The following is a 13,813-nucleotide window of genomic DNA, read 5'->3' as shown; positions in this document are numbered from 1 at the left end:
CAGATACTCCCCAACTTATATTTTCATAATATCTTGGCGTGTAAACAAATAATCGTAAATATTTCCAACTTAATGGTTCATTTAAGGGGAATGGAGGATCTAGAGGGATATTAAGTGGCAAGAATACTGTCAAGAAAATTAGTTTTATTGCCAAAAGTATCTGTCTGTCTTAAAGGAAGACAATAATTTTTCCAGAAGTAAGAACACTTGCTTTTAAATTACATTCATTGGACAAATAGTCTTGAACTGATCAGGAGTGAGAAAGGTAGCACATAAGAGCACATTAAAACATTTCCTCTAAGTTCAAATTAAAAGACAGGTATAACATATTTACCTTCTCAGTGTGTATAATATCAAATGATCATAAACTTTACATTACCTTCACATCTTCAATACTGGGATGAGGTGGTGTTTTCATCTGAACAATAGTATAAAGTATATCATGGATGTGATTATTTAAGTACAATACAGGATTAGCTATGACTGTTTTTGTTGATGCAATACTTGCTGAAAGCAGAGGTAGGGTGGTAGGCAGTGGTAGTGGAGACTGGAGCTGCTTTACTGTAGTTTCCTGTGGGTGATAGTGAATTATTTTTTTCAAAGTAGTTAAAAAAAATTTCATCAATTATCTGATAGAAATACTGGTGATAAACATTGTGTAAAGGGAGTATGTTCGATCACTAATTTTACACAAATTTATTGAGTACCCAGTATGTACCAGGTACTATGCTAGATGTAGATGGTATATAAAGAGAAATATGACACACAAGAATACTCTCAAGCTTTTAAGCCTACTCCTTGTTATCAAAACTTCAGTCTAAGACCACATAGAGTATAAATATCTGCCTCCTATAAAGAAAGGAGCTGAATATATTTAGATTAACTAGTAAAAAGTAGTAAAAGAGCTTTATAGCTATGACTGCAAGAGCTACTGAAATTATTGAAATAACCAAGATTGGAAAAAAAGTGATATTCACACCTGTTGTGATTCTTGTAGCAAAAATTTGAGTTCCATCCTTACTGAAGCCAGACCACCACCTTGGGCCCCATGAAGGCTACAGTAGCTGAGAAACACTCTCAGGAGATCTTGGTTTTTCTGCAACCACGACTTTCGTCTTTCTGCATGCTCTCGTTTGGCCTGCAATCTTCTTCTTTCTATTTGATGGCGCTCATAGGAACCAATATCTGGTTTGTCTACCATTTCTTCCTGATTAAGTAGATCACTCTCTACTTTGGAATATGTCTTACTAGAATATTCTTTAATAACTGATTCATGATTACATATCTCATGCAAGGCAGCAATTTCCTTTTCAAGCCAGTTGTAGAGTTGAAATCTGAGTTTCCCTCCATCTACTTCATAACCTGTAGCCAATGTTCTTAATTCAGTCATAAGGATCTTTAAACAAGCTCTGAATTTTAGTTGCTCAGCAATCACATCAACTTCAGTATCACCTTCAGGACCATCCTCTTCCTGAGGTGTTAATAACATGTTAGGGTCTGAGGCCTTCTGATCTGATTGTTTATCTTTTTCCCTGGCATCTGTACTTTTCATCACTAAACCAACAGCATCTTCTTCCTCTTCATCTAAGGCACTGTCGTGATCTTCACCCCAATCAAGATTAAGAGGTTCCTCATCAACTTTTACTACTGGCTGACTCCAGTCATACTGTGATGAAGTTACATTTGACCAATCAATACCAGAACTTCCACTGCCATCACTCAGAGCTTTTGACTGTGAAGGTACATCATCCATCTTGTGAGAAATGAAGTCAGGCTGACCTTTTTTTGCAGATAAGGCAGATGTTTTGGTTACTTTTGGAATTTTGGAGAGTACCTCCAAGGCTAAAACAGGGCATCCAACTTTAAAATGAGCATTTGCAGTGGTAAAGAATAATTTTCTTTCTATGAGGTTAATTTTATCAACAAAGTTCTTCTCAGTTTTGAGACCTAAGGTTGCCAAAGTTCCTTCAGGGGAGGCAAGATTTCTTCGAATGAGCAAAGGATGAGTTCGAAGGTAGTTATAAAAACTAAATGCCACTGGGTTACAAGACTTGATGATAACTATGGAAATCAAGGAGATAAAATCACAAAGCATTATGTTAATATGTATTTACATTACAAAACAATAAAATACGTCAGCATTTCTTAAAAAAAAAACATGTAAATATTAACCTACGATAGGTTAAACTATGGCACATACAATCATTAAAACTGTACAGCTGAAATAAAAAGAATTTCCCAATATGCTATGGAGTGATTCCCATCACTATAGAATGATGTCCAGGATACACTAAGAAAAAGAAGATGCAGAAAGTACATGTAGTAACCACCTTTTATCTATGTAAGACAGTGAAGAGGAAATACAAATACACACCCATGCATATTGGCTTATCTTTTTTAAATGGAAGACAAACACAAAAAAATTTTAATTGATTCCTTAAAAAGGGAGAGCAAAACAGAGGAAAAAAGCTAGATTCCTCTGAAAATACACTGGTTTTATATATTTTATTTCAACACCATGTCAACATTTTACATAATTTTAAAATAAAATCAAATCTAAACCACAATTCACAAAAGGTAAAATTAAACAAATCAATCTATCGAGTTGGTAGCATAATCACACAGAGATGAAATCTAAAAAGTGAGTTAAAAACAAGTAATTTGACTGTACATCCTTAGCAGAATGCACCATAAAACCAAAAAAATCTGCAAAAAAGCTTAAATTATGCTCAGAATCATGTTATTATAAAAATATCTGTATTATTATTCTGAAACTTATATGCACACAGATAGCAAATAAGTACATTCATGCCATGAGAATTCAAGCATTTCATTATAAGACACAAACTTGACATCTAAGAAGAAAGAACCCTATAATCTATATGTGCATGAGAAATATCAGTGTAAACTCCTGAATTCTTAAGGAAAAAAAATTCCCTAATTCCATTCATTGCAACAGTCTAGAAATTATGACAAGATTAGTACCAATGAGGATCCCAGTGCCCAGACTATAGTTTCCAAATATTATTCCCCACTAAAAGGAAGCAGAATGCTTTGGAGGAATGGTCATTTCCAGGTCTGGGGCAGGAAACGTACAAGATGAGCCTGAAACATTCTGTAATACCAGAAAGCAAGAAAACTATCAAGAAATAATGCCAGAATAATTCAGAAACCTGAAGAAGCTCCATTTGTGAAAGACAGAACAATCTGAGCATCCATAAAAACAAACCAAGAGAATGATGTCAGCAAGATGGCTGACTAGACACACCTGGCATTCATCCTCCAAAAAGAAAGGACCAAGGCAATGAATAAACAGCTAAGATTTGACTGGAGTGTCAAAGGGAGAGCACTAGAGTGCAGCAGGGGAGTGGAGATGCACCTGTGGTGACTGCAAGTCTAGGACAGCAGTGTGGAGGTACCCAGCCTCTGCAGCCCTATCTCCCCTACCCAGACTGGATCTGCCCACAGTCAGGAAGAACTTCTCATTGCAGAGGGGAAAAGGTAAACAGAAGATCCCCACTAGCCCTCATGGCCACTACAAACATCTACAGTCCTTACAATAGAAGAATCCCACAGTACTTGCAAACCCTGTGTCCAGTTTGGAGAGATGTCAGAAATTCATGCAACTGCATTGCCCCAGATTAGGAGCATAAGGTGTGTGCCCTCCACCTACCGCCAGTGAGCCAAGCTGCTGCAGCAAAGTACTATCTTGAGACCAGTCACCTCTGGCATGCGCACTGCTCTGGGGGCCAGGAGTCACTGTACCTCTCCAACACTGGGGCCCCATCTTCATTCCAAGCCCACATGGGTAGCTGAATGCTACAATCCCAGCTATGCAGAGCCTAGGTCCACGATTGGCTATGACTTTGGTCCTGCATGGCAGGGAAATCAACCCCTACCATCACGCTTTTAGTCAGAGAAACAATCTGGCAGTCTTGCCCAGGGTGAACCTGCCCTTCAGCCAGCTAAACCACTACATACATACCCTCCCCCAAATGAGAGACGTCCCCAAGCCTATGAGCAGCTGATATGCACCTGGGCCAGCAAAGAAGCTACATGCCCACACTCAGGACCTCAGAAACAGCCTGCAGCACCCCTGCTCCCTGAACTCAGAGTTCTGGCCTGCCAAAGGCCCTGTGCCTGCAATCAAAGCCCAAGAAATAGTCCTTCAGGCCGCCCCTGGCAGCACACCACCAGGCCAGCCAAGCAGCCAAGAGCCCATTTCCACGGCCCTGTGGGCTATCCCTGGTGGACACATCCCAGCCTGGTCAAACAGTACTGCAGGCTGCCCGCAGTGTGCATACCCCTTAGCCAGTTGAACAGCCTTGCACCAGCCTCAGACCGGAGAAACAGCACCATAGGCCCGTAGCAGAAATTCCCCCATGCCAGATGAGCAGCCTTATGCCCACACCTCAGGCCTGAGGAGCAGCCTGACTGCCACCCCAGCCAACATAGTCCCAGAACAGCTGAGCAGCCCTGCACCTGCATCACAGGTATACAAATAACCCATGGGCAACACCCTGCAGAAACACCCCCAGGACAGCTGAGCAGCCATGCAATCATGTCATGGGCCTGAGAAACAGCCTTGTCCCCACCCCCAGGAGACAAAACACCAGGCCAGCTGAGTAGCTATGAGCCCACATATGAGGCCTGAGAAACAGACCTGCAGGCTGCTTCTGGCAGGCACACCTCCAGGCTGGCCAAGTGACCATGTACCCACACTCCTGGCCAGAGTAACAGACCTGTGGCCCCAATCCCAGCCAACCAGACCCTAAGCTGACTGACCCATTGTGTGCACATATGCACCCCGACCTGACAAACTGTCCAACAAGGCCATCCTGGCAAAGCTACATGACCATCACCGCAAACTCAGCCTAGGCAACTGAGAGGATTGCAAATGCCACTAATGTGGATTACAGCTGAAGAAGCTACATGGAGACTACACTACTGTATCCATCTAACCAATGCACTCCACCACACCAACACCTGAGGACCTATTCATAATAACAAGTCTTTCCCTATAAACCCTACTCCATAAAATTAGAAGAGGCAACTTTTTCCACCAGATGCATAGGATCAATGTAGAAACACACCAACCATGAGAAAGCAAGGAACTATGACACCAAAGAAAAAAATGGAAAGGAAAATACTAATTCTCCAGTAATAGACTCCAGTCATAAGGAAACATATGAAATGCCAGAAAAATAATTAAGGAAATCATAGTCCTAAGGCAACTCATTCAGATACAAAAGAATACAGATATACAACTAAAAGAAATCAGGAAAAGAATTCATGATGTGAATTTGAAATTCACCAAAAAGAAAGGTATCATACAAAAGAACCAAACAGAAATACTACAGGTAAAAAATTCAATGAATGAAATAAAAAAATAAAATCAAGAGCTTAAACAACAGACTAGACCAAGCAAAAGAAAGAATTTCTGAACTTGAAGATAGGTCTTTTGAAATAACTCAGGCAGACCAAAAAAAAAAAAAAAAAAAAAAAAAGAAGAAGAAGGAAGGAGGAGGATGAGGAGGAACAGAAAAAAAAATAATGAAGAACGCCTAAAGGATTTATGGGACACCATTAAGTAAACAAATATTCATATTATGGGCATTCCAGAAGAAGAAAAAGGAAAAGGTGAGGAAAACATACTAAATAAAGTAACAGCCCAAAATTCCCAAGTCTTGGGAAAGAGATAGGCATCTAGGTCCAGGGTGCTCAAATAATCCCAGATAGATTCAACCTAAAAAGATCCTCTCCAAGGCACATGGTCAAGTTGTCAAATGTCAAAGACAAGGATCTCCTCATTTTTATTCCCAAAAGGCAGTCAGTGACCAATGACCAGTATTTCATTTCTTATGATTTGTTTCAGGAAACAACCAAAGGAAATGGAGGAGGCAGACACAACATGTGTGCACATTCAGGTGCATGTGTGTACAACATATATATGTCAAATGCAACAAGAACCACACTGCTGTGCATCTTACTTTTTTCACTTAAAAATACAGCACATATTAACACATCTATCTACCTCAATTTTTAATGACACACTGATTCTATATGTGGATATATTAAAATGTATTTAACTATTCTACTGACAAAAACTTAAAATGTTCCATTCCTTTCAAATTATTGCAAACAATGCTGATAAATATCCTTAAGTGCTTGTAATATCTAAATTATTTAGGACAACAAGGAAAAAAGAAAATTTACCACAGAGGCATAAAGTTTTTGTATGCTTGTTAAATATAAATGTAATTAGAATAGGATGGTAATCCTATCTAATCCTTTAGCCACACAAGAAATTTTAATAATAAATTCTCAAAGTTGAAAAGCAAATCTGGTAATGATTTTTCTTAATCTAAGTGAACATTAGTTCAGAAAGTGTCTCTTCCTTTAAAAAACAAAAAAAAGAAAACCACAAAATGTCCTACCTTGATGTTCATCATCCTCCTTTGGTGTTTGTTCCAGTAATGTGTCCAAGGCTCGGGTGTAATCTTTCATTACCCAATAGGCAAGACTACGCAGGAAAGGATCAGGATGTAATCTTTTGCAACTGAATCCTGAGCCATCCTTTTGGCAACCCAAAATCTTCTGATTTAGGATGGATATATAAGTGGATGAAGTCTCAAATTCAGATTCATATAAACGGGCAATAACCATGGCTAGCTGAATATCTTCCATTTTTTCAAGACATACCTGCAAATTTAAATTTTAATACTTATCTTATTTAATGATAATTAGAGAGACGAAATATCCCATCAATACCCTGAAATTATCTACCATTTATATTCTCATGGTGGGGGAAGAGACAGTGAAGGGTAGTTAAATGATTGATAGGAGATTAAGGAATAGCAAAAAGAGTAACAGGTTGGAACTTAGTAGCTTCCAAACTAGACATTTATAAAATAAGCATGAAACAAAGTATATTAATATCATCTCAGACTTAGATCAATTTAAATAACATTCATTTTTAAAGTAAATACTACATACAACACTAGAATTTATATACCACTTCCTCTTAATTTCCAAATATATTTCTGCATAAACATAATTATTACTATCTGCCTCATATTTAAATAGTAAATAACTTAGGAAATAAAGCCACATGTTCTATTCATAGTCTCTGGGAGCCTATATGCTAATGCAACTACCAGTTCTGAGCATTTGAGGTCATTCAGGCAATATGAGCATCTCTCAGTCAACACTTGTCTTTGCTTGAATATCTTCTAAGCTAACCTTCCAATTTTAAAATCTTAAGTACTGATAATCGGTGCCCAAGATGGCCGAACAGGAACCGCTCCAGCCTCCAGCTCCCAGCATGAGTAACACAGAAGACGGGCGATTTCTGCATTTTCAACTGAGCTACCGGGTTCATCTCACTAGGGTGTGTAAGACAGTCGGTGCTGGTCTGTGGGTGCAGCCCAACCAGAGAGAGCTGAAGCAGGGCGAGGCATCACCTCACGTGGGAAGTGCAAGCGGGAAGGGAACTCCTTTTCCTAGCCAAAGGAAACTGAGACACACAACACCTGGAAAATCAGGTAACTCCCACCCTAATACTGCGCTTTACCAAGGGTCTTAGCAAATGGCACACCAGGAGATTATATCCCACATCTGGCCCAGAGGGTCCCATGCCCACAGAGCCTCCCTCATTGCTAGCACAGCAGTCTGAGATCTAACTGCAAGGTGGCAGCGAGGCTAGGGGAGGGGCGCCTGCCATTGCTGAGGCTTAAGTAGGTAAACAAAGTCACCAGGAAGCTTGAATTGGGTGGAGCCGACCACAGCTCAAGGAGGCTGGCCTGCCTCTGTAGATTCCTCCTCTGGGGACAGGGCATAGCTAAACAAAAAGCAGCAGAAACCTCCGCAGAGGTAAATGCCCCTGTCTGACAGCTTTGAAGACAGCAGTGGATCTCCCAGCACGGAGGCTGAGATCTGGAAACGGACAGACTGCCTGCTCAAGTGGGTCCTTGACCCCCGAGTAGCCTAACTGGGAGACATCCCCCACTAGGTGCAGACCGACAACTCACACCTCACACGGTGGGGTACACCCCTGAGAGGAAGCTTCCAGAACAAGAATCAAACAGCAACACTTGCTGTTCAGCAATATTCTATCTTCTGCAGCCTCCGCTGCTGATACCCAGGCAAACAGGGTCTGGAGTGAACCTCAAGCAAACTCCAACAGACCCACCGCTGAGGGTCCTGTTAGAAGGAAAACTAACAAACAGAAAGGACACCCCACCAAGACCCCATCAGTACATCACTATCATCAAAGACCAAAGGCAGATAAAACCACAAAGATGGGGGAAAAGCAGTGCAGAAAAGCTGGAAATTCAAAAAATCAGAGCACATCTCCCCCTCCAAAGGAACGCAGCTCATCGCCAGCAAGGGAACAAAGCTGGACAGAGAATGACTTTGACAAGTTGAGAGAAGAAGGCTTCAATTGATCAAACTTCTCAGAGCTAAAGGAGGAACTACATAACCAGCGCAAAGAAACTAAAAACGTTGAAAAAAGAATGGATGAATGGATAACTAGAATAATCAATGCAGAGAAGACCTTAAAAGAACTGATAGAGATGAAAACCATAACATGAGAACTACGTGACAAATGCACAAGCTTCAGTAACCGACTTGATCAACTGGAAGAAAGAGTATCAGCAATTGAAGATCAAATGAATGAAATGAAGCGAGAAGAGAAGTGTAGAGAAAAAAAGAGTAAAAATAAATGAACAAAGCCTCCAAGAAATATGGGATTATGTGAAAAGACCAAATCTACCTCTGATTGGTGTGCCTGAAAGTGACGGAGAAAATGGAACCGAGTTGGAAAACACTCTGCAGGATATCATCCAGGAGAACTTCCCCAACCTAGTAAAGCAGACCAACATTCAAATTCAGGAAATATAGAGAATGCCACAAAGATACTCCTCGAGAAGAGCAACTCCAAGACACATAATTGTCAGATTCACCAAAGTTGAAATGGAGGAAAAAATGTTAAGGGCAGCCAGAGAGAAAGGTCAGGTTACACACAAAGGGAAGCCCATCAGACTAACAGCAGACTCTCAGCAGAAACTCTCCAAGCCAGAAGAGAGTGGGGGCCAATATTCAACATTCTTAAAGAAAAGAATTTTCAACCCAGAATTTCATATCCAGTCAAACTAAGTTTCATAAGTGAAGGAGAAATAAAATCCTTTACAGACAAGCAAATGCTTAGAGATTCTGTCACCACTAGGCCTGCACAACAAGAGATCCTTGAAGGAAGCACTAAACATGGAAAGGAACAACAGGTACCAGCCATTGCAAAAACATGTCAAAATGTAAAGTCCATCGATGCTAGGAAGAAACTGCATCAACTAGCGACCAAAATAACCAGCTAATATCATAATGACAGGATCAAGTTCATACATAACAATATTAACCCTAAATGTAAATGGACTAAATGGTCCAAATAAAAGACACAGATGGGCAAACTGGATAAAGAGTCAAGACCTATCAGTATGCTGTATTCAGGAGACCGATCTCACATGCAGAGACACACACACGCTCAAAATAAAGGGATGGAGGAAGATCTACCAAGCAAATGGAAAACAAAAAAAGCAGGGGTGGTAATCCTAGTCTCTGATAAAACAGACTTTAAACCACCAAAGATCAAAGGAGACAAAGAAGGCCATTACATAATGGTAAAGGGATCAATTCATCAGGAAGAGCTAACTATCCTAAATATATATGCACCCAATACAGGAGCACCCAGATTCATAAACCAAGTCCTTAGAGACTTACAAAGAGATTTAGACTCCCATACAATAATAATGGGAGACTTTAACACCCCACCGTCAACATTAGACAGATCAACAAGACAGAAAGTTAACAAGGATATCCAGGAATTGAACTCAACTCTGCACCAAGCAGACCTAATAGACATCTACAGAACTCTCCACCCCAAATCAACATAACATACATTCTTCTCAGTACCACATCACACTTATTCCAAAATTGACCACATAGTTGGAAGTAAAGCACTCCTCAGCAAATGTAAAACAACAGAAATTATAACAAACTGTTGATCAGACCACAGTGCAATCAAACTAGAACTCAGGACTAAGAAACTCAATAAAAACCACTCAACTACATGGAAACTGAACAACCTGCTCCTGAATGACTACTGGGTACATAACGAAATGAAGGCAGAAGTAAAGATGTTCTTTGAAACCAATGAGAACAAAGATACAACATACCAGAATCTCTGGGACACATTTAAAGCAGTGTGTAGAGTGAAATTTATAGCACTAAATGCCCACAAGAGAAAGCAGGAAAGAACTAAAATTGACACCTTAGCATCACAATTAAAAGAATTAGAGAAGCAAGAGCAAACACATTCAAAAGCTAGCAGAAGGCAAGAAATAACTAAGATCAGAGCAGAACTGAAGGAGATAGAGACACAAAAAACCCTCCAAAAATATCAGTGAATCCAGGAGCTGGTTTTTTGAAAAGATCAACAAAATTGATAGACCACTAGCAAGACTAATAAAGAAGAAAAGAGAGAAGAATCAAATAGATGCAATAAAAAATGATAAAGGGGATATCACCACCGACCCCACAGAAATACAAACTACCATCAGAGAATACTATAAACACCCCTATGCAAATAAAATAGAAAACCTAGAAGAAATGGATAATTTCCTGGACATTTACACTCTCCCAAGACTAAACCAGGAAGAAGTTGAATCCCTGAACAGACCAATAGCAGGCTCTGAAATTGAGGCAATAATTAATAGCCTACCAACCAAAAAAAGTCCAGGACCAGACAGATTCACAGCCAAATTCTACCAGAGTTACAAGGAGGAGCTGGTACCATTCCTTCTGAAACTATTCCAATCAACAGAAAAAGAGGGAATCCTCCCTATCTCATTGTACGAAGCCAACATCATTCTGATACCAAAGCCTGACAGAGACACAACAAAAAAAGAGAATTTTAGACCAATATCCCTGATGAATATCAATGCAAAAATCCTCAATAAAATACTGGCAAACCGAATCCAGTAGCACATCAAAAAGCTTATCCACCATAATCAAGTGGGCTTCATCCCTGGGATGCAAGGCTGGTTCAACATATGCCAATCAATAAACGTAATCCAGCGTATAAACAGAACCAAAGACAAAAACCACATGATTATCTCAATAGATGCAGAAAAGGCCTTTGACAATATTCAACATCCCTTCATGCTAAAAACTCTCAATAAATTCGGTATTGATAGAACATATCTCAAAATAATAAGAGCTATTTATGACAAACCCACAGCCAACATCATACTGAATGGGCAAAAACTGGAAGCATTCCCGTTGAAAACTGGCACAAGACAGGGATGCCCTCTCTCACCACTCCTATTCAACATAGTGTTGGAAGTTCTGGCTAGGGCAATCAGGCAAGAGAAACAAATCAAGGGTATTCAGTTAGGAAAAGAAGAAGTCAAATTGTCCCTCTTTGCAGATGACATGATTGTATATTTAGAAAACCCCATTGTCTCAGCCCAAAATCTCCTTAAGCTGATAAGCAACTTCAGCAAAGTCTCAGGATACAAAATCAATGTGCAAAAATCACAAGCATTCTTATACACCAGGAACAGACAAATAGAGAGCCAAATCATGAATGAACTCCCATTCACAATTGCTTCAAAGAGAATAAAATACCTAGGAATTCAACTTACAAGGGATGTAAAGGACCTCTTCAAGGAGAACTACAAACCACTGCTCAATGAAATAAAAGAGGACACAAACAAATGGAAGAACGTACCATGCTCATGGATAGGAAGAATCAATATTGTGAAAATGGCCATACTGCCCAAGGTAATTTATAGATTCAATGCCATCCCCATTAAGCTACCAATGACTTTCTTCACAGAATTGGAAAAAAATGCTTTAAAGTTCATATGGAACCAAAAAAGACCCTGCATTGCCAAGACAATCCTAAGCCAAAAGAACAAAGCTGGAGGCATCATGCTACCTGACTTCAAACTATACTATAAGGCTACAGTAACCAAAACAGCATGGTACTGGTACCAAAACAGAGATACAGACCAATGGAACAGAACAGAGCCTTCAGAAATAATACCACACATCTACAACCATCTGATCTTTGACAAACCTGACAAAAACAAGAAATGGGGAAAGGATTCCCTATTTAACAAATGGTGCTGGGAAAATTGGCTAGCCATAAGTAGAAAGCTGAAACTGGATCCTTTCCTTACTCCTTATATGAAAATTAATTCAAGATGGATTAGAGACTTAAATGTTAGACCTAAAAAACCATAAAAACCCTAGAAGAAAACCTAGGTAATACCATTCAGGACATAGGCATGGGCAAGGACTTCATGTCTAAAGCACCAAAAGCAACAGCAACAAAAGTCAAAATTGACAAATGGGATCTAATTAAACTAAAGAGCTTCTGCACAGCAAAAGAAACTACCATCAGAGTGAACAGGCAACCTACAGAATGGGAGAAAATTTTTGCAATCTACTCATCTGACAAAGGGCTAATATCCAGAAACCATAAAGAACTCAATCAAATTTACAAGAAAAAAAAACAAACAACCCCATCAAAAAGTGGGCAAAAGATATGAACAGACACTTCTCAAAAGAAGACATTCAGATAGCCTACAGACACATGAAAAAATGCTCATCATCACTGGCCATCACAGAAATGCGAATCAAAACCACAATGAGATACCATCTCATACCAGTTAGAATGGCAATCGTTAAAAAGTCAGGAAACAACAGGTGCTGGAGAGGATGTGGAGAAATAGGAACACTTTTACACTGTTGGTGGGACTGTAAACTAGTTCAACCATTGTGGAAAACAGTGTGGCGATTCCTCAAGGATCTAGAACTAGAAATACCATTTGACCCAGCCATCCCATTACTGGGGATATACCCAAAGGATTATAAGTCATGCTGCTATAAAGACACATGCACACATATGTTTATTGTGGCACTATTCACAATAGCAAAGACTTGGAATCAACCCAAATGTCCATCAGTGACAGACTGGATGAAGAAAATGTGGCACATATACACCATGCGAAATACTATGCAGCCATATAAAAGATGAGTTCACAAGTCCTTAGGATAAGTGATGCAGCTGGAAACCATCATTCTCAGCAAACTGTCCATCACAAGAACAGAAAACCAAATACTGCATGTTCTCACCATAGGTGGGACCTGAATGAGATTACTTGGACACAGAAGGGATCATCACACCGGTCCTATTGTGGGGAGGAGGGAGGGGAGGGACAGCATTAGGAGATACACCTAATGTAAATGATGAGTTACTGGTGCAGCACACCAACATGGCACATGTATACATATGTAACAAAACCTGCATGTTGTGCACATGTACCCTAGAACTTAGCAAGTACAATTAAAAAAAAAAAGAAAAGAAAATAACCTATGGAGAAAAACAGGATGAAATAATCACATCAGAATTATCAACAGCAAAACCGAGTATAAAAAATAAAACAATGTTCTATTTTAAAGAAAAAATCTTACGTATTTATTATTTAAAAAAAGCAACTCATATGCCTGGGATAATTGTAAAAAAAAAAAAAAAAAACACAAAACGACTAATTTAACAAATTTAAAATACTAAAGTACTTTCACTTAATTGAATATTTTTCTATCATGTATTATTTCCAATTGTATTTGCCCTTTACTTGTTCATATTGTACATGATAGTAAGTAATCTAAGAGGAAGATACCAGAAGTAAACAGAAATATTTGTAATTACTCTCATAATCAGCTGCTAGGATTACATATCAAAAAA

The 13,813-nt window shown here is 39.4% G+C and overlaps 1 protein-coding gene across 6 annotated transcripts in view; it reads right to left on the bottom strand.

Annotated features, from left to right (window-relative positions):
- DMXL2 (Dmx like 2) overlaps positions 1-13,813 on the bottom strand; it is a 174,068-nt gene that overhangs the window by 31,668 nt on the left and 128,587 nt on the right. For all 6 annotated transcript variants that reach the window (XR_004181290.1, XR_004181291.1, XM_031661417.1 and 3 more), the window contains exons 23-25: positions 6,438-6,702; positions 980-2,061; positions 380-571 (exon numbers count right to left, since the gene is read on the bottom strand). Coding sequence is in view for 4 of the 6 variants with exons in the window: in XM_031661417.1 (XP_031517277.1) it covers positions 380-571; positions 980-2,061; positions 6,438-6,702 (1,539 nt within the window). In the remaining 2 variants the exon portion in view is untranslated. The remainder of the gene's footprint in view (positions 1-379; positions 572-979; positions 2,062-6,437; positions 6,703-13,813) is intronic.

The sequence above is a fragment of the Papio anubis genome, unplaced genomic scaffold, assembly GCF_008728515.1.
Source record: "Papio anubis isolate 15944 unplaced genomic scaffold, Panubis1.0 scaffold147, whole genome shotgun sequence".
NCBI classification, from domain to species: domain Eukaryota; kingdom Metazoa; phylum Chordata; class Mammalia; order Primates; family Cercopithecidae; genus Papio; species Papio anubis.
Note: the sequence above shows the minus strand (reverse complement) of the source record. Positions and strands in the feature narration are given on the sequence as shown.